Genomic DNA, 22,402 nt, shown 5'->3' with positions numbered 1-22,402 from the left:
TCAGTGTCTTGCAAAGCTGTAGTTTGGCCTCAAGCCATTTAAGATATGCTTGAATTCTTTTCTTGAAATGAACTGCCACACTTATTGGAGAACCAAGCTAGGAGATAATGATCAGAGATTTTTGATGGAGTTGGGAAATGAAGACCTTCATTCCAGTTAGAATTATTGCTATTATCTGGTCAAAACTAGTGTTTGAATTAGGGGAATGGAAACTGTGATGAGAACATGAAAATGTGGAGCAGAAATCATGGAGGTCATTCCATCTAACACTAGTGTAATGCCAAAGGACTTCAGACTGAGGATGGCGAGCAAAAGGTGCTCCATTACAGAGTGTAAGTTACCAAGAGGAGATATCTTGAGGTAGTGATATCTGCAGTGTATCTGAAAAGAGAAATATTAGCAGAATAGAGGCTTATCTAGTGCTCTGTTGGACAGATGTGCTGTAGGAGTTAGATTACTGCCAACAACAATAAATACTTCACCATATCTACTAGCTTGATCACAGGAAATGGAGATGGGATGCCAGTTGGAGTTGTGGATAATGACCTCCCCAGGAAAGACAACCTCAATGTTTAGGTATTTGAACTGCAGCAAATCAAACTTTAGCGATAGGTAACCAAAAAGATCAGGTTAGCAGAATTTGGAGACCAACAGAGATAGCAAAAGAATGCAACTACACGTGACAAAGAAATTTTGGGCCAGAACAGAAAGATGGGGAGAAGATATTCAAAATTTTATTAATCTCTGACATGAGATCATACACAGTGTAGTCCATAAGTTTTAGGGCAAAAATTACAAAAAATCAAAAACACAAGAAAGAAAGATAAAACATATTTGTTATTCGAAATGTGATCCATTAGCATCTATAGGCTTTAGCATGGTTGCATAGTTTTCAGAGAGCTGCAGAAAATAGCATTTGTTCAACTATCATTAATTCATTGGCTAAAGCTTTTTGGATAGCAGAAACAATCACAAACTAATGTCCTCACAGCTTCATTTTCAACTTGGGGAACAGAAAATAGTCCAGAAGGAATAAATCTCATGCGTAAAGGAGATGACAAAGGGTAGAGAAACTTTTGTGTGTCAAAAAGCCAATGCACATTTGCAGTTTTGTGAGCAAGCATGTTATCATGTAACAAGACAAATCTCGTGGCTGGATGCAAGGGTGGGATGAACATGCTGAATGCATTTCAAGGAGACAATCCATAACTTTAAATGTGCATTGCTTTTTGACACACAAAAGTTATGGATTGTCTGATACAGAATGAAATTCAATATTCATTGTTCGCCTGTGTGGAATGAATTCTTTGTGCACTATGTCTTGAGAGTCAAAAATAATTATCAATATCATTTTGATGCCTGACGTTTTATTATTATTATTATTGTATGGGAACCTCTATGGAGTCCCAAGACTCATTGCACAGGAGACCCACACAGTCTACCATACCACTATAACCCACTAACAGACAAATCACTCACAACTGACTCTGACAACCCATTCCACTCATTCACAACTCTCCAAACAAAAAATCTAATCCTCACACCCTTGCTAATCACACAACTTCCAGGGATGATCCCCCTTGTTCGGCTCCCTCTAGCCAAGTGTTGCAACATTTCCCTTTCATCACTACTATAAAATCATTTAAGTAACTTAAATGTTTCCATCATATTTCCCTGTGCCCCCCCCCCCTTTTTCACCTATCAACCAACTTTTGCAATTCACAAATCCTTAATCTATGCTCATAAGGATAGATTGAGCATTTTTATTTTTGAGATTTAGCTGTTTGATTTTTGTTGCTGTTTTTTTTTTCAGGAGATTTTTTTATGATAATTAAAATTGAACTAAAATTGTTCGGCTCCCTCTAGCCAAGTGTTGAAACATTTCCCTTTCATCATTCCTATAAAATCCTTTAAGTAACTTAAATGTTTCCATCATATTTCCCTGTGCCCCCCCCCCCTTTTTTCACCTATCAACCAACTTTTGCAATTCACAAATCCTTAATCTATGCTCATAAGGATAGATTGAGCATTCTTTTTTTTTTTTGAGATTTCGTTGTTTGATTTTTGTTGCTGTTTTTTTTTTTCAGGAGATTTTTTTTATGATAATTAAAATTGAACTTGATTATGTTGTCCTTCATTGAAGTAGAAGAGTTAAATACCAAGCAGGGGCATATAGTGAAATTTGAAAAATTCACAAGCCTGTTACCACACATAGAGAGAACTCAGTTTTGTTCAAACATGGCCTGAACAGTTCATCTGAATACCACCATATCTGAACTCCCTCAAAATATGATCTCACAAACTCTGAGGCAGAAGAATGAATCACTATTTGTTCAGGAAGCTTTTATTAATATCAGGCTGGATCCCATGTACCCAGTGTATGGTCTGGGTTGCACCTTTTTACTGCTATACCTTGCACCCTAAGCCAGGATATGAGGACCTACAGTGTATCTGGTTGTATCTAAGTGTGTTATGTGTGCGTGTAATAGGACTCAACAAATCTTGCAAAATCCTACTTGCCACGAAAAAAATGCACTGGACCAAGATGCCCCTTCCTCTATTATTTTAATGACATGTTCCAATAAGTCTATAAAGTGATTAGCTGTGTTGCCTTGTTGTTTGGAGAACATTTCCTTTGTGTGAGACCCATTCCAAGAAAGAGAGGTAGAATAAAAACAACATTGATTTTTTTTTTTTTTGAAAAATTTAATTAGTGTTAATTTTTGTCAATAATGCCCTTTATATTATGAATTATCTTCTGTGTTTTAAAAGATTTTGTTTAGAAAGTTTTTTTTTTAAATTTAGGACAAAATAAATCTATTTTCTTCAGTAATCTATTTTCTACAGCTGAGTGGATTTTTCAAGCCCTGTATACATATATTTGATGCAATGGATTTACTCAGCTATCTGACATAACTGAAGAAACTTAAAAATAAATAAAGCCAAGGGATAACAAAAGAGAAAAAACTATTTATTATATACAGGGTGTTCGGGATAAATTTGACATATTTATAATTAATTATATTTTTCCGTAAGTTACATGTATTAACACACACTTCTCTTCATTTAAAAGGTTGGACCCTTCTTCATTCATATACAAGATGTCAGAAAGGATGGATAGCTGGAACCCACCTGAATCATGGAAGAGAATAACTTGTATCATGATGATTCGTGCCGGCCATCAAAATAAGGATATTTCGACTGCTGCCCAATGCTCCCTGAATACAGTAAAAACAATCAGGCATGAACTAGAGACTTGCAATGGTGACTACGAGGATGTAGCAAGAAGAAAGATCCCTAGCAGACGATCTGATTGCGTTCGTACAGCAGAATTCCTCTGAAGGCAATGTGATGCCTCCGCATTTTTTCCAAGAGGGCCTCAGGTTGACTTCAGATAGCTACGTGGAGTTGCTAAACACTGTAGTCAAGCCCTGGATAACAAGGGTAGCCAATGGTAGGCCGTATGTATGGCAGCAGGATTCGGCCCCTTGCCACACCTCTGGGAAAAGTCAAAAATGGTTGTCTGAAAATTTCTATGACTTCACCAGTCCAAATGTTTGGCCTCCAAACTCCCCAGACCTTAACCCCATGGATTATTTTGTATGGGGCGCAGTTGAAAAAGACACCAATCGCACTTCCAGTAATACAAAAGCCCAGTTAATGGATAAAATTAAAACAGTTTTTGCGGCCCTTCCCAGGGAGACTGTAGCATCAGCTTGTTCGAGGTTCCGAAGCAGGATTGAAGCTGTGATCGATGCTAATGGTGGTTATTTTGAGTAAATCTTGTTGATAGTATTGTAATTAACTCTGCCTGTAATGTTTTTTGTCAATTCATTAAATTTAATAGATACAAAGAAGATTTTCTTTTTCCTTACGAAACTGTCAAATTTATCCCGAACACCCTGTAGAAATAAGGGAAATTAAAGATTCAGCCTTATTTCAAAGCCAAATGTATGTAGAAACTTTGGAAATTTTGAAATTTTGACCAGCGAGATTATGAGAATACAATCCTTGGCATTGGCATTGCCATAGGTTGCACTACTTAAAAGTCCCCAGCCATACATATATTTGCCTTTTATTTGTGCATTTTGATAGAGGTTTGATAAAATACACTAATAAAAGGCAAATATACAGATGGCTGGACAGTGCTCATGTCTTTTAAGTAGTGCAAGTGAAGGCAACTTTGATTCCGAGGATTGTATTCTCATAAACTCTCTGGTCAAAATCTCGAAACTTTCAGTCTTACATATAATTGAACTTTGAAATAAGGTTGGATTTTTAATATCTCCTATTTCTATATAATTTACACAGCCTAATGAAGCCATATGGCTTCTTTCATAATAACTATTTATTATTTTGAATGCACGACTAGTTTTGTCATCCTAGAAGACTTCATTGGGTGTATAACATAAAAGTAAAATAAAAAAAAAAAAAAAAGAAATAACATATGGATTGCTGACATTTGAAGATGTTTTGGATCCCAGAGTATTGTTCAGCATGTTCAAGTGGGTACGATCTCATGTATGCCACAGTTGGATGGCTGAATAGTAACAATCAAAGAGGTTTAATCTTTAAAGGTACCTGTGTCATAACTATGAACATCAAATTACACGATAACCACAGCAATTAACTTTTGGATGTCTGTTGTCTGATGCTGAGACTAGTGTGTTGGCTTAAGGCCATGATTTTGCTGTGGTATCTAAATTCATTCTGTATCTTGATTTTTTTTTGCATAATATCGAAAGCAATCTGTCAGGACTTTCAAGCAAAGATGCTAATAATAACCTACACTTTGAAGTTGCTAATTTACTCTTCAGAAGCAAATTACCTCCATGTAATTTACCTAGTTCAGAAATCTGTGTGGTCCGCTAACTTCACGGACCACACAGATTAGTGGTCCGCTAACTAGTGGCTATGCACTTGGCAACCATATATGCCTGAGAAAGGAGTGTCCTTGGTTCGATTCCCATCACTGACGTGAGGAGCTTAAGGATCTTTCTCAGACATAGCCAAGTTAGCCAGTTTTGGGCATGGACAGCAGGTTTTTCTCCCCAATTTATCTGGGTGTTTTCCTCCTGCAAGCAGGCAAATTGGTTCCATGAACACATGCAGCTACAGCCATAGAATATACTGGGAGGCATAGGGCTAGTCACCTTATCCTCGGGTTGGGTATGACTTAGAAGGGCTTAAGATAGCTCTGTTACAAGCCAGTAGGCTTAACACGTAGAAGGGAGAAGAGAGTAGATGAAATCAGTGTGCTGCTTTCATTAAGAATAAGACAAAAGATAAAAGAATAAAGAAAAGGCTAGAATATCACAACTGTTGTACGGAAAGCAAAGTCTGAGTATCAAAATAAACTGGCTCTTCGTGCTAAAGACAACCTACAAGAATTTTATCGATATGCTGCAAAAGTAAAAGAAAAAATGAATATGAAAGAATAACTCTTCTAAATGCAAATGACATGAGGGTTTACAGATGCAGAAGAGGTTGTTTAACTAATGCATTTTGTTAAAAGCTATCAACCCGCTGTATGCGACATTGACCTCACTTCTACCTCTTCACTGAATGAAGAAACTCAGCTATATGAAGACAAGATATTACAGCTGTTGCAAAAACTGAATAAGAATTCAGCAATAGGGACTGATGCGATATCAGCATGTGTGCTAAAAAGAGTGTTCAGCTGAACTGGCTATTCCTTTGACAGGCTGTTTAATATGAGTCTCAGAACAGGGAAAATTCCGCAGGAATGGAAAGAATGTATAGTAATTCCATTGCACAAGGGTGGTGCAAAGACCGATGTATCCAACTAGTGACCAATTAGTATCTCAGGAGTGGTGATGAAGATTTTTGGAAAAACTGGTTAGGAGTAGCATTCATAAATGGGTTGATAGTGAATCTACTTTGCAATGAGCAACGTGGGTTTACTAAGGGAAGATCATGTTTTAGCAACTTGCTCACATTCTATAACAATGTTACCATTGAACTAGACAAGGGGAATGGATACACCATGATACTTTGGGATTTTGGTAAGGCTTTTGACAGAATACAGCACGATAATTAGGAATGCTGGTGACATGCAGTACTTGCAGAATCATTTCAATAAGCTGGAATTATGGGCAGGGGAAAATGGATGTGAGTTCAATGTCAGTAAATATAAAGTCATTCACTTCATCATGATTAGGTATCCAATGTCATATTATATTGGTGGGATTAGGCTAGAAGAAATTGATGAGGCTAGGGATCTTGGAGTGTCAATAGATAGGAAGTTGAAGTTCAGGGGCCATGTGGCAAAGATTGCAAATACAACTCAAAAGATAATTGCAATGCTGAAATGAACATTCACATGTAAAGATAAGAATGTCATTTTGCCCCTTTACAAGGCCTTGATAAGACCTCACTTGGACTATTGTGCACAGGTCTGGTCTCCTGGTTTCCACTGTGATTCTGATCTATTGGAGAGAGAGCAAAGGAGAGCATTAAAAATGATATCAGGATTGTGGAATACTGATTACAAAGACAGACTGAGAATTTGTAGATTACAGACACTAGCAAACAGGAGAAAGAGGGGTGATATGATTGAGAGTTACAAACTTCTGAAAGGGTCATACAAGATTTCAATTGATGGAATTTTTCAATTTATGGAAGATGTGGAAAGGACAAAAGGTCATCCTTGGAAGCTGAGAATGAATGCTGCTAAGAAGGGAATGAGGGCTAGATTTTTCTCTCATAGGGTGGTGAGTGATTGGAGTGGATTGCCATTGGATGTTGCGAGTGCAAACAGTGTGAATGAATTCAAGAATAAGTATGATAGCTGGTGCTGTAGTAGTATGTGATCTCCTCGATGAGTCCCTGACTCCCTGAAGGTCTCTCTCTTAATAATAATAATGTTTTTGTTGTTTGGTCTCATTCAGAAAACAAACTTACCACTTTCCTACAACAGATCAATAGCCTTAACTCATACATTAAATTCATTTTGTTTTTCCATGATGAATTTAATTTTGTTTTTCCATGGACATCCTTCTTATTTGCACAGCCTCCAGTACATTGTCATCCAGCATTTATCAAAACCTACCTTTACTTCTTCATCTAACCTCAGAGAAAACTAAAATAATCAAATAAAGTAAATTCAAAGTTTATTCAGTAAGTCAGCTTCATAGCAATTTGATACAACCAACGTAACTTGTATTCAAAGATGGCATAACTATGCTGAAAATATTGAAAATAAGTAAGTTATTTCTTTTTGATGGCTATTTAATCAACACCATTAAACTGGTAGGTGCTAAACACTGCACATATTTCTAATATATATACGGTATTTCAATACAATAAGTGTCCTTCATTAGGAGGACTCAACCTGCCCTTTCAATTATTCAACCCTCAAATAACCAAACCTTCAGTTAACTGATCCACAAATGTGCAATGGCTATAGCACCTCCATAGCACAATTGGAGGGACGGTACTTTGCATTCTTCAATTGGAAAAGGCCTAAGTTCAATTCTCGTCATGATGAGAAGAATCTTTATATGAATTTTTTCAATTGAAGGTGAGTTAGCTGATTTCATATGGAAGTAACATGTTTTTTCTCCGAGAAACTCAGGTTTTTCACTCCACATACAGAAAAATCGGACATGAGTACACACGCAATTTACAGAAAAAAAAATACTGGTGGTGGCAGGCAGTAAATGCCATTGGTGTAGATGATGATGATGAAGTATTAGTAGTTGGCAGATTAAATGGTGGAGACAGAGTTGTAGAGTAGATTGTCCTCTCTCGATGAGTCTTTGCACTGCTTGGAGGTGTCACATAATAATAATAATTAGAGAAATTTGTGAAGTTACACAGCAACCCTCACATTTATTTTGCTGCATCATTCAGATCACATTTTGCTATTAGTATTATTTACAAAAAAATAATACTAATACATTTTTTAAAAGAGTTTAGATATGTTTAATATTACTTGACCATGAAAGGAAATAAACTTTACATGGCAATATACTTCACAGTGTTAAGTTAAAAATATACAGCATTCTAGAAATGTGTGTGTGCTTATTAAATCTCTACATATATCCCTTCTCTATTATTAATTCTTGTAGGTATTCCAATTATGTCAAAGTGCTATCCACTGTTCTTCTCATGCAAGCATTCTAAAACTGATGATTAAAAAAAGTTCCAGTGTGGAATATTCTAACTGAACTTCTACTGTATGCTGAGATGGGTTACTGACTCACTAGCAGTATTTAACTGAGAAGAAAAATTTCACAAAAGGAATTATCACATTAAACTTTTCTGCAATTTCTGCTTAGCAAGAAAAACCAGCTATCAAAAATAAGATTTTTAATTCATAAATTATGAATAATAATAATAATAATAACAACATTACATCTTTCAGTCTTTCAGAAGGTGGGTGATAAGGTTTCTCTGACCAGCTGTAAGGATAATCATCATCACTGGATAAAGTCCCTAAAAAATCATAGGGAAAAAAAAAATAAGAACATCCCCATTTCTCTAAATTTCAGATCTATGTTAAAGACAAATATTAAAATGTAATTCTGTTGCCATGAATATTTCACACATACCAAAGAGCAGTTAAAATAGCCTTCTGTTTTGAAAAAAAATATTGATATCCTGAAGCAGGGATGTCAAAACCAATTTTTTTTTATATTATGGGTTATTTTAACCCCAAAAACTCTTTTTTATGTGACTCCCACCCATGAAAGGTTGGAAACCTATAATATATTAGTGCTGTGGGAATTTTACATGGAACTTTTTCAAGCCACCTCAAGCTTCCAATAAGAAGATGAGGTTCATCTTCCACCTAAAGGCGATCATAAATATCCATGGTTACAATCACACCTCTGGTGAGATTTTAATCTGCAGTCTGTTGGGTGGAGAACAAGTATCTTATCCATTCAGTCAATCCAATCTGGCATATGCACTTAATTTCTTTGTTTAAGTTTTCTCTCTCTTTCTCTCTCTCTCTCTCTCTCTCTCTCTCACACACACACACACACACACACACACACCAAAAGAAACAGGAGGTGTCTAACTTTTCCTGCCATTATCTATTAATATACCTTTAATTTAATACAATGAACCGAATTCATTAAAATGATTGTGATAAATTATCATTTCATTTTATTTGGCTAGTCTGTTTTTTATTATGAGAGGAAACCCATATTTCTAACAAGTAAAACATCTTTATTGCTAATGTATTCCTTTCATGTTACAGTAAATTCTTTGTTACAAGCTCCCTTAAATTAAAATATCTTCAGCAGTTTAGGTCACATGCTCTATTCCAACTGACTTTTCATATTTCTAATAGCCCCCCCATCCCCAGATATGCAAACATATTTATAAATGCATATTGTTGGGCATATCCCACTACTATTTGTTATTACTTCATTTAATGATTTCTGAGAGCATTATATGAGATATTCAGATCATTTTTATCTTCAATTTTTTGAGAGTGAATGAAGAGATTAGGAAACCTGACACAGGATTAACTGATGCATGAAAATAGTAGAAGTGTAAGAAAGGTCATTAGAATGAAAGATAGCAAAGAGAAGAAATTTATAAAATGAAAGAGTAAAAAGTGAAAACTAATAGGAGATGGGGGGGGAAAGAAAATAGAATAGGCAGGCAAAGAGAAAACTGGGAGAGTGAATGAGCTAGGGAAGAGAGGAAGCTAAGTAGCAGAGCAAGGAAGGAAAACAGGGGGGGGAGAGAGAAAGAATGAGTACAAATGTAAGGAGTGTAGCATATAGAGATTTGATTATTTCAGAGGTGTGCAAAGTAGAATGCTAAAGAAACACTTGACAGGAGGAACAACAGAGTGTGACTATGGCAATGAAGTAATGTCAGAATGTAGATGAGATGGTGACGGCTGGTGCAAATAACCTGAGAGGTGAATAAGGCAAAATATTTGAGATGCATTTTCAAGATGGAACAGAGAAAAACAGACAGAAAAGAGGAGAACAGCAGTGATAATGAAGTGAAAGAAGAGAGCAGTACGCAAGATATTGGTTACATCTGAAAATGGAAAAACATAAACATTTGGCAAGATTACTGTTCCCTGAGCAAGTAAGTGTCTTGGGGCAGGACAAACTACAGTTGCCCAAGTGGAGGGTAGCAGGATATCCTCATGTAGAAATAGCAGATTGGGAGATATGGGAGGTAGGATATTGCAGAACCAAGTGGAGCCTGGGTAAAGCAAAGATAGGTATAGAAATGGGAATATTGCCCCACTGCATTTTTTATAATGCAAATACCAGGAGTATCAGAAATCAGAAAGGGAATGACTTTACTGCTGATAGACGTAGAATATCAAAAGAATTCTTGTGTAAGTAAGACATGACTGACAGAAGATGATGTCTGACAGAAATAAAAGTAAAAGGATGTGATGATGGGATGTATTTGGCAGATAAGAAAGGTAAAGGTGGAGTGTTACTTATTATAAGTGATAAATTATTATGAGGGATACTTTTGACAGGTAGTTTTGAATGAGGAAAATGCAAGGACTCACAGATAAGATGGGCAGCCTTCTGAGGGGATGGTGCAGAACATCAGTAGAGTGGAAGTGATGGAGGCCATGAAGAGGATGAAGAATGGAAAATTGGTGGGCCCCGACAGGATTCCAGTGGAGGCATGGAAGGCACTGGGGGAAGAGGGAATTGACCTGCTGTGGGACCTGTTCATGAAAGTTTGCCAACAGGAAAATATACCCGAGGAATGGAGGGAGAGTACTCTTGTCCCCATCTACAAGGGTAAAGGGGATGCACAAGACTGTAAGAATTACAGAGGAATAAAGTTGATGTCCCACACAATGAAAATCCTAGAAAGGGTTCTTGATGGAAGCTTGAGGAAGGAGGTGGAGATTGCAAAGGAACAATTTGGCTTCATATCTGGTAGATCAATGACAGATGCTATCTTTGAGTTACGGCAGATGATGGAAAAGTTTCAAGAGAAACAACGGAAGCTACATCTGGTATTTATTGATCTGGAAAAAGCATACGATAGAGTGCCAAGGCAAGAGGTCTGGAGGTGTCTGAGGGAGAAGAAGGTTCTGAAGAAATGTACAGAAATGTGAAGACAAGAGTTCAGACCTGTCTGGGACAGACAGAAAGTTTTCAAGTAACAGTTGGCTTGCATCAAGGGTCAGCATTAAGTCCGTTTCTGTTTAATATTGTGATGGAGGTGGTGAGAGAAGATGCGCCTTGGACAATGTTGTATGCAGATTCAAGATTAGAAGTGGAACTAAACTGGAAAGATGGAGACAAGTACTGGAAGAGAGAGGTATAAGACAGAGTATATGTGTTGCACAGTGGGCAGCAGCCAGGAGAGATCTGGAGATGGAAGGAAATTTCATCAGAAAGGTGAGGGACTTTAGATACTTAGGTTCAACTGAGCTGAGAAGGAAGTGGGATGCAGAATACAAGCGGGTTGGAGGAACTAGAGGGAGATGGCTGGAGTGTTATGCAATAAGAGGGTGCCAATCAATCTGAAAGGCAAAATCTATAGAACAGCAGTGAGGCCAGCTATGACGTATGCTGTGGAAACTGTGGCCCCTGAGGAAAAATAACATCAGCAGGATGGAAGTAGCAGAGATGAGAATGCTTAGGTGGATGTGCGATGTGACCAAAAAGGATCGTCTGAGAAATGACTATGTGAGGGGAACAGTGAGAGTTACGAACTTAGGAGCGAAGATACAGGAGGCAAGGTTGAGATGGTTTGGTCATGCGATGAGGAGGGAGGACAAATATGTGGGAAGAAGGGTCATGCTGATGGATGTGCAAGGAAGGAGGAAGCGTGGGTGGCCAAGAAGAGATGGAAGGAGCTGGTAGAAGAGGACTTGAAGGATGAAGAACTTGGATGTGGTGACAGCCCAAGACAGGAGGATGTGGAGGAGACTCATCATCAACAGTGACCCCACTTAAGTGGGAGAAGCTGCAGAAGAAGACTCTTGACAGGTAGCTATAAAGCAAAATTGGTTCCCATTCTGTTATTTTCATCCCTTCAGCCTTTTGAAAATGAAGAAAATTGGAATTTTTTTTGTTCCATCTTTCAGTGTATTTAGTATATCAACCTAGAAAGACAATGTTTTTTTTTTTTAGTATATTGTGAGTGGGGTGCCAAGTGACAACAGCAAATGGTAGAGTAAGAAATTATTATCTAGCTAGGTAAAACCAGTTAAAATACAACAAAATTTTTATAAGTGCACAGGTGCACTTCAAACTGCAGTGCACCTGTTCTTTGCGAACTTTAGCTATATGAAATTACATTACACACATAATTAAGTAACTGGTACAAAAGTAAAAAACTGTACTTTTTAATGTTTTCTTCTACTTTTATGTTAATGCTGGTGATATGTAAAAACTCACAGCATGTAATCTGCTTACTTCACTCAGGAAGTCCTAAAAATTATGCCTTGATAAGTGAATGAATTAAATATGCTGATTTCAATATGCAGGATTTAGTGTAATGTAGTGTGTGTATTTAAATTGTACATGTTTTGGTCATAAAGTATTACAAAATAAAGATTTATTGTTACATAGACCATATATTTACAACGTACTTAAGCTCTTACAAATTGCCTACCGGTTTCGCTAGTAACTGACCAGCTTTCTCAAGGCTTGCATAGTACAAAAAAGAGGTAAATGCAAAAAAGGTTTCAAAATACAAATAACCGTTAGTACCTGTTAGGTGGCTAGGGTGACCCCGTTCGCGTGACATAACTACTCAGCATCATGAACGTGCGTTACATGCAAATGCATAATATGATTATTTGCGTACTGTAGCTCTGTTGAACTGAGGGAGTTAATTAGATTTTTCCAGGTATCGTTCAGAATGGCCCCTTGCTTTCTGTTTAGGTTACTTCCCGTACGTAGTACAACTGCCGCTTCTTTAAATGCTCGATGCCTGTAATCCTTGTCTACATAGGGCATGGAGCTGTTATTCCAGTCTATAGTGTGGTTCGAAGTTGAAAAGTGATGTGCCAATCCTGAGGTGATCGTTCTGTTGTGATTAACATCGTCTATATGTTCTTTCTGTCTTATTTCCAGGCTTCTCAAAGTCTGTCTGATGTAGGAAAGACTGCACGTGCAAGGAATATTATACACACCTGGATATTTATAAAATGGCACACTGTCTTTAGGGGATCTTAGGACCTGTCTTATGCTATTTGTTGGTTTAAATACAACCCTGATGTTATGTGTCTTTAACAATCTTGCAATTTTTGTTGAAGTAGAACCTATAAAGGAGATGACTGCTGTTGAGATATGCTGGGCGACTGTTCTTTCTTGTTGGTTATCTTTGTATAGAAATTTGTTGATGATGTGTCTAGGATAACCATTTTGTGATAGAGTTGTAGCTATTTGAGACGGTTCTGTTTGAACTTCTTCCTTGTCAGAGATAAATTTTCTAGCTCGATTTCTTAGCATGTGGATGATGCTGTGTTTCTGTGACCTATGATGGTTAGAAGAGTAATGTAGATATCTTCCAGTGTCCGTTGGTTTTTTGTAAATCGACAGGTTGATGCTGTTTCCTTGTCTTTTTACTAGTAAGTCCAAAAAGTGTAGCTGTTCGTTATTTTCTACTTCTAGAGTAAATTTTATTTTATTGAGGAGTGCATTAATTCTGTTAAACAGATGTAGGCTTTCTAAGTTGTCTTTCCATATGATGAAGATGTCATCCACATATCTCCACCATATAGAAGGTTTAGGAGTAATGCTGGTGAATATTTCATTTTCAAATTTCTCCATGAAAAGGTCTGCACATGGTGGCGACAGAGGGCTGCCCATGGCTAGGCCTTCTAATTGTTTGTATATCTTGTTGTTAACTTTGAAAAAATTTAATTGTAGGCAATGCTTGAACATCTTTGTGATATCTGCAGGAAAGATATCTTTGATAATGTTCATTACTACTTCTACTGGTACATTCGTGAACAAGGACACTACATCTAGGCTGGCCATTATGTCTGTGTAATTTTTATGTTTTTTAGTTTGTCCACAAAGTGTTGAGAATTTTTTAAGTAGGACTCTGTTTGTCTAATTTTTCCTTTAAGTAAATTCGCTAGGTGCTTAGCCAATAGGTACATTGGGGATGACCTGCCATCCACAATCGGACGAAGTGGCACTTCTTCTTTATGCACTTTAGGCGCCCCGTACAGTCCAGGAGTGATGGGATGTGAGGATTTAAGTTTTCGTTTTAATTCTTCAGGCCAAGTATTCATGTTACGGATCAGGAAGTTTGTCTCATTGTGGTTCTTCATTGTGGGATCTATGGTGAGGATTTTGTACATGGAAATCCTCACATCCCATCACTCCTAGACTGTATGGGGCACCTAAAGTGCATAAAGAAGAAGTGCCACTTCGTCCGATTGTGGATGGCAGGTCATCCCTAACGTACCTATTGGCTAAGCACCTAGCGAATTTACTTCAAGGAAAAAAGTACAAAGATCAAGTAGGTTAGTGAAGCTGTTGGCATTCAGAAGGAAGAAGTGAAACAATCGATTGTTTTAGCAGGAACAAATGATTTGAAAGGTGAAAAATATGTAATTAGAGAGGATATGAAAGAGTTGCTGAAAGAAGCAAAAATGAAGAGTAAGAAAGTAAAGATTGTGAAACTGCTACCTTGGTATGATAGAACAAAACTGAGAAAGACCATGATTACTAATGAATCAATGAGAAGATTGTACAGGAGGAATGGTGTGAAGTTTATAGATGTATGAAATGAATCTGATGAGCAAAAGGACTTGTATATGCCTGATGGAATTGAATGGTACATGTCTGATTTATTTGAATGGTTTTGGAGGTAGATGTTTGGAGAAAGTGTTGTTCAGTGAGAGTTTGGAAGTGAAAAATCAAGAAAACTAGAGATATTATATGGGGATTTAAACAAGCATGTGTCTAGCCACCACTGGGACAAATGAGTGTGAGTGAAGAATGACCATGCAAAAATAGCCATCTCTGGGTTAAATGAGTGTGTGAGTGCAGAAATGACTGAACAGCTGGGTGCAGTTTTCCAGGTTTTGAATCTAAATGGACTGGTAATGACATTATTCAAGGGCAACTGTTGAAATGCATACACATGAATGTCAGAAGTATCAGAAATAAAGAAGAGGAGTTTTTTGGCATTGGTCAGCTCAACTCGACCAAAACTTATAAGCATCAGCGAGACATAGTTGCTGGAGAATAATGTAGTTACATAGATAGAATGTAAGGGATATTGTGCCTTCAGAGAAGATAGAGAGAATAGGGCAAGAGGAGAGAGTATTATTGATAGCTGAAGAACTTAATCCAACAAAAAAAAACAGATTCCTCTAGGGCACACATCTAGTGAGCAAGCACAGAGCAACCTGAGTTGGTTTGATCATACTTCATACTTATCTGATAGTCACACCCCCTTTCCTGTCTCCTTATTTCATCTTGTTACTTTCTTACTTCTAATGATTTTTCAGACCCTATGCCATTAGAGTAACTCAAGGGGCTCCTCCTCCTTCCATTTCCTATTATTCTATATATCTGGCAGAAAGCTATAATATGTATCTCCCAATCCATCTAGTCAACATAGGAGATTGGATCAAATAACTTCCATGAATATGAAGAGAAGAAAGAAAGAAAGGTCATAATGGACAAACTAATAAAATCACATTAGACTGTTTTTGGCCAGAAATGAAGAAACAGGTCCAAACCTGCAAAGAAGTGCTGTCTCAAATGGAAATAAGCCTGACCAAGTTTAAAAATGGATAAGTCATTAAATATGAAGACACAATCAGCAAGAATTCTATACATAGCTGCTTATAACATAGATACTCTTACCAGTGATGACAGATTATTAAACATAGACAAAAAGAAAATACAATCCAAGATCTAAGCAGTGGACATCTAATAACAGCAAAGTGATAAACAAAAATAAAAAATAAGTTAGAAAATGTAAAATTCATATAAGAAAAAAATCTGCCAAATCACAATGACACTAAATAAAAGATATAACCTATGCTATTAGAGTAACTGACTAAGAGTAGTGCAAGTTTACTACTCACAATTAGCTATATGGATGAAGAGGTAGAAAATTGCAAACATTATCTTAATATTTTGCTAGGAGATTTTAATACAGAGGTAGGAAAAAAGAAAAATACACATGAATCACCTGTGGGAATTAACGGTACTGGCATCAGAAATGAAAGTTGTGAAGTGTTACTGGGTTTTGCAGCATAAAGAAATCCAAAAATAATGAACATTTTTTTCAAAAAGAAACCTAAAAAAAAAAAAAGAAGAGATCTGGAGACACCCAAATGGAACTAACAAAAATGAAATAGATTACATATTAACAGACAAATCATCTGTGGTACAAGACACAAATATTATAGATAAAGTAAGATTAAGCAAAGAACACTGCATTCCATTCACTGACAATTCTCCATGTAAAAAAAGCCTACTCCTCACACCCCTATTCACCACACTCTTACTTAGCTTACAGGGATGACCTCTGGTTCTTCCCCTCTCACTTTCTACACTTTTTATAATCCCCTCTCATTTAATCTGATAAAATCTTCTCAATAACTTGAATGTCTATCATGTCACCTCTTTTCCTCCTATCCACCAAACTCTGCAATCCACATTTTCTCAACCTCTATCTCTATAGCCAGCACTCCAAAGTCCTGACATTGTCTTAGTCACTCATCTCTGGACCCTCTCCAATGTCTTGACATCACAGTATGACCAGATCTGAGCACAATAGTCCAAATGTGGTCTGACCAGTGCCTTATACAGTGGCACAACCACTTCTTTATCCCTACATGTTAGAGTACTTATCATAGCAGCACTACAACGTACAGCCTTTGCAACACTAGTAATACATCCTCTAAACTTCAGTCCACCGTCAACCATCACTCCAAAATCTCTAATCCCATCCACTTCCTGCAGTACGGCATCATCGATATAGTACACAACCTTATATTTCTGCACTCCAAAATGAACACCTTGCATTCATTGATATTAAAACTACAACCCCCACTTCTTTGTCCAAGTCAAAAGTCTATTCAAATCTTCCTGAAGGGAATTAACATCAGCAGTGCTACTAATAATTCTCCCCAACTTTACATCATCAGCAAACAGGTCATGTTCTATCATCTTACTGCAAAAAAGAGAGAGGTTGAGGTATCGATTTTCCTCTGCATTGTTTAGGTAGAATGCTGTGTACACAGTTTTATTGGATTTAGCTTCAGGTACTACCGCTTGAAGTACTCTTTCAGGATGTTTAGGTCTGTGTTCAAGGTTGTTTCCAGGTTGGCAAAGGAGGTAGACTGGTGTAGGATTGCTAGGTCATCGGCATTTGCTTGAGCTGGTATGTCGAACATGTAGAGGTTGAAAAAGCTGAAAGATTTTTTGCACCTTATAATATTGCCTAGTTTTAGGAGACCCCTGATCCAGATTGTAGCAAGCTGATGTTAGGTCAATGAAAGTGACTCCAGATTTAAGTTTTCTTCTGGAAGCCTGCTTCAATCTGTGTTGTCAGAGCCAGAACCTGGTCTGAAGCCAGCTTGTTCAATCAGGAGTGCTCTTTCAATGAATGGTGAAATTCTTTAAGGAGAATTCTTTCAATGAGCTCAAAGGTGGGGCAAAGCAAGGAAATAGGTTGTAGATCCTTGACATTATGTGGATCTTACCCTGGTTTGGGCGTAGCAATTATTTTGGCTTCCTGCTATAGTTTTGGTAGTTCTCCAATTGTTATAATTTTTGAGAACAGGGCAACCAGCCATGTTTGACCTTGTTGACTGACTGATATGTTTGAGAAACCCAAGGAGGAGGCCATCCACCCCCTGCAGCCTTGCTATTCTTGGTAAATTTTAAGGTTTCCTGTAGCTCTCCAGGAGATACCGGGCGTACAAGTTCAGGAAGCTCGGGGTCCATCTTCGGGTCTTTTTCTGATGGTAGATTGCATGGATATTTTCCTGGTAGAGCTGGTACATTTCTTGGAGGTTTTCAGTAGATGGCTAGCCATTTAGTCTGGAGTTATCTCTGATAGTTTTTATGTTGTTGGTTCAGCCCCACCTAATTTTCTAAGAAGTGAACGGCTTTTCTGGCTAGTCCTGGTAATGTCAAGTTCATGGATGGTTCAGATCTATCTATCCTTTCTATTTTTGTTGAGTGTTATTATGAGCTTCTTAACAGCATTTGGGTCTTCAGTTTCTTCATATCTGTCTAAAAGTTCCTCAGTTTCCTTGCTCCAGCATGGAATGTACTGTTTTCTGTAGCCTCCGAGAATAGAGGCTTTTGCTGCAGCTTTGATTAGTTTAACAAATGTGGAGTGGTATTGCTGTAATGGTTTTTTCAAATTGTTTCTTAAATACATTCCAATTGGATCCACAAAGTTTCCATTCTAACAACTGATGTGCCAGTGATGATTGAGATTGATGTGCTTGTCTCTATTAGAGTAGGACAGTGCTGGCTATTAAGGAATCTGTTGAGAATGGTTCTGGATGTTGGCAGAGGGTGGTCTTCAGCATTTTTAGAGACTATGCACAGATCTGGGGTGTAGGTTCTGTTTCATCTGGCTGAGTGAAAGGTGCCTTCTTCAAGTCACAGATCAAATACAGGTTATATGTATCCATCCAGTTAATGAGATTATCACCATCTTGGTTGTTAGAGGAATAGCCCTACATGGTGTGATGGGTGTTGAAGTCACCAACATAGACAGCAGGGTGAGGTGGCAGTTTGTCTATCTGGTCAGACAAGGATTGCGATGGTGGTTTGTAGATGTTATTGATGGTGGTATTTTGAATTTTAATGCCTATGGAGTATTCTGTTTTAGGTACATGTTGGGTTATGTCCTTGAGTCCGGGCTGGATTTAGGTTGCCAGACCATGCTTGAGATGGCAGTTATAAGACACAAGAATTAGGCCTGGTATCTTTAGTCTGTTAAGAGCTGTGTCGGGCATGTGGGTTTCCTGGAGAGCCAGGACATTGATCACTTTGTCTTGGCTATTTTGCCAGACTTCAACTTTGGATTTGCATAATCCTTCTATGTTTAAGGAACAGATCTTGAGAGAGTGTTGTTCAGGGGAGAACTGTAACTTATTTTTTGTAGCTTGTCCTCCTCACAAACAAGTTACACAATCCTTGTTATTCCAGGCAATGATCGAGCTGGCATAGAGTTTTTTTGGGATGTGTATTTTCCATGGTTGCTGCATGTGGTCCAGGAGGCTTGGTACCTTTGGATGCCTGGTTAGAGACATTAGCTTCATGCTACTAGTGTGACATCACTGGGACTTCTTGTGTCTGAAGCACCAGCAATGTGCCACGAGGGAAACCACGAGAAGGTTGTCTCAACCCCCCCCCCAATTGGTAGTGTGAGGGTGGAGGACAATTGGTTGCCAATTTAATGATGCAAAAATAAGGCAATGCACTTTAGGATGAAAATATTATACTTTGTATCATGTTGATGGTACTGGATTACAGGAAACGGACAAGTTTCCTGTAATCCAGTTTTTATACCAGGACAAGGTTATAGATCTGGGATGATAGTGGAGAAAGATTCACTATTTAGAGGACATATTACAAACATTTTTGAAAAATTAAAGATGGAAACTTAAACTTAAGTGACATAAATTTATTAGGCATAAAATTTTTGCCTAAGTATCATAGGCATCTTCAGTACAATAGCAACAATGGAACACAAAATAAATTACACTAAAAGAGAATCAATTTTAAAAAGCCACTACAGCATTAGGGGCAACAGACAGTCAGTAAATTCCCAAATATTAAAAAATAAATAAATACAATAACAACAGAACCAGGAATTGCATAAAATTGATATAATAATATTTTCCATTAATAGTCAGGATGGCATGTTCTTCTAGACAAGACTACTCAGATTCAAGATACTCGATATAAGATTTATGTTCTTCACAATGGATGGCTGCAGACTGCCAAACTGTCTAAAGTAAGAAACCACAGAAGCAGGGGATCTGGTAGACACCTGGAAGACTTATCTTTAAGTGAAGAAAGGATGGTAGAAATTTTTCTCATCACCACCATACATATCAAGGATTTAGGCCTAGCATGGCCTGTTGCCTTAGAAGTCATCGTTGAATCGTTTAAGAGGACGTCCTGGTTTTCTTTTTCCTAATGGCTTTTTTTGTTCTGGAAATTTTTCTGACAGGACAAAAGGATAGTGCAATATTAAGAGGTTTTAAAACTTGAGCAATACATAGAGAAATTACTTTAATATATGGGAGTGATATTCAAATGATATCCTCATTTGGAAATCACCTCAATTCATCTGTTTGTGAATTTTAACAGAACTAATATTCTCTGATTTGGAAAGAATGTCAAACACATCATACACATTGTAAATAACAAACTATAGTAAAATAAATCAGCTTCTTACCAGGATGAAATATTTTGCCTATACTCTTTGTGTAGTACCCATGCTGTTTAAATAACTGAGGAAGAGTAGTAAAATTATATCCTTCAGCCCTTTTGTACTTTCCATTTGTATATAATCTTGTTGTATCAGGCCTTCGACTAGTTAAAAAGGAGAGACGACTTGGACCACAGAGAGACTGCTAAAATAATGAATACTTTATGTCATATATAAGCATATTAGATGCGATGTGAAACTGAATTTAATCAAGCATTTCTAAATATATAAAAGCAAAGTATATATAAAATATATTTTTGTATTTTATATATTTTTATATACCTTTCTACATTTGAAAGCTACATGTGATGGTAGTATCACGTGGGATATGCTCACCAGTAACACTAAATTTCTTTCTCTTCTTCTAGTCTACATCCCAATAACAAAAATCACCCATAATGTTTGCTCTTCTTATATCTTTTAAGTTATTTATGTAGTTCATAGTGATCACCTGAAGTTTGCCTTTAACAACACTGAGCTGTGTATTTCTCCACTAGAATCTACTTCACACTAAAAACAGTCTCATACTACAGCACATGCCACTGCAGATCTCTGCTCTAATTGCATCATCTCCTCTGCTATCAATAGCAGTATATCTCCCATTTACTTTCCTACCTTTTTTTTTTTTTATCCCATTTACTTTCCTATTATGAAGAGCTCAAGAGACAGCTTGCAGGTGTAGCATGGAATGAGGAAAAGAGATCAATGCAGCCTGGGGGATTTTAAAAAACTATCTAGTAGATGCAATGTCTAAATGTATTCCAAGGGCGAGAAGGTTAAATAAGGTGGGTATGAAATGGATAAAATAAAGAGATTAAGCATGCGATACAGAGAAAAAGGGCATTATGGAGGCAGCATAAGAGAAGTAGAAATAACCAATTCCATGAGGACTACAAATACAAGGCAAGGCAGGTGACTTGGTTGGTGAGGGTAGCTAATGAAGCCAAAAAGAATCCTAAGGAGTTCTTTCGATATGTAGTCAACAAAAGAAACAATGATTATGGAAGGATGACATTGATTGGGGAAAATTATATAAAGACAGCTGTTGCGGAAGGTGTGGTGAAGATACTTAATGAGCAGTTCATAAAGGTCTTCCAATCTTGTGAAGGTGACTCTTGGAGAGATTGAGAGTAGTTGATGATGGGGAAGAGAGCCTGACTGTAAGTGAGCAAGAGGTGTGTGCGGGGAGTTGAGCAAACTAGATGTAAATAATGCCGTGTACTTGATAATATATCACCACATATTCTAAAGGAATTTGCCAGGGAGTTGATGCCAGCTTTGACATATTTTTTTAATACGAGTCTTCCACTGGGTCAAGTTCCTAAGGAGTGGAAGAAGGGCAAGATTGTGCCACTTCATGAAGGAGGTAATAGAACTCAAGCATCAAACTATAGGCCTATCTGTGTATCAGGTGTTATAGCTAAGTTGTTGGAGAAGCTTGAGAACTAGGATCCAGAATTGGGTTGACAACAATGGTATTATCTTTGATGGACAGCATAGATTTGCTAAAGGGAGGTCATGTTTTAGTAATCTACAATAAAGTGACTGCTTCCTTGGACAGAGGAGAACGATACACAGTAATATAGTTAGATTTCACAAAGCTTTCGATAGATTACCACATAATAAGTTGATAGTCAAACTAGAGTGGATGGGGTTGGATATTAGATTGGTGCATTGGATAGGTATCAACAAGTTGTGAATGGGGGTGCGATATCCAGGAAAAGGAACGTCACTAGTGAATACCTCAGGGGTCTGTTTTAGGGCCATTACTGTGTAACTTGTATATTATTGATATTGGCAAAGATTTGGATGGACATATTCAGTTGTTTGCAGATGATGCAAAGTTGGGATGAACCATGAAGATTAGTGAAGATGTTGTGGCCTTACAAGAGGACTTGAATAAATTGAGTGATTGGGCATGGGAATGGAGATGCAAGTTCAATGTTGCAAAATGTAAGGTTTTAAAATTTGGAAAAAGATG

The 22,402-nt window shown here is 37.4% G+C and overlaps 1 protein-coding gene across 3 annotated transcripts in view; it reads right to left on the bottom strand.

The window, feature by feature from the left end:
* Ids (iduronate 2-sulfatase) overlaps positions 1-22,402 on the bottom strand; it is a 192,051-nt gene that overhangs the window by 112,549 nt on the left and 57,100 nt on the right. For 2 of the 3 annotated variants that reach the window (XR_016548485.1, XM_090394841.1), the window contains exons 3-4: positions 20,389-20,566; positions 8,381-8,460 (exon numbers count right to left, since the gene is read on the bottom strand). Coding sequence is in view for 2 of the 3 variants with exons in the window: in XM_090394841.1 (XP_090250967.1) it covers positions 8,381-8,460; positions 20,389-20,566 (258 nt within the window). In the remaining variant the exon portion in view is untranslated. The remainder of the gene's footprint in view (positions 1-8,380; positions 8,461-20,388; positions 20,567-22,402) is intronic. The other variant, XM_090394842.1, reaches the window with a different exon arrangement.

This window comes from Typopeltis vanoorti, chromosome 6 (genome assembly GCF_054136105.1).
Source record: "Typopeltis vanoorti isolate ZY-2024b chromosome 6, IOZ_Tvanoo_1.0, whole genome shotgun sequence".
In the NCBI taxonomy this organism is placed as follows: Eukaryota; Metazoa; Arthropoda; class Arachnida; order Uropygi; family Thelyphonidae; genus Typopeltis; species Typopeltis vanoorti.
The sequence above is the reverse complement of the archived record's forward strand: the minus strand, read 5'-3'. Positions and strand labels throughout refer to the sequence as shown.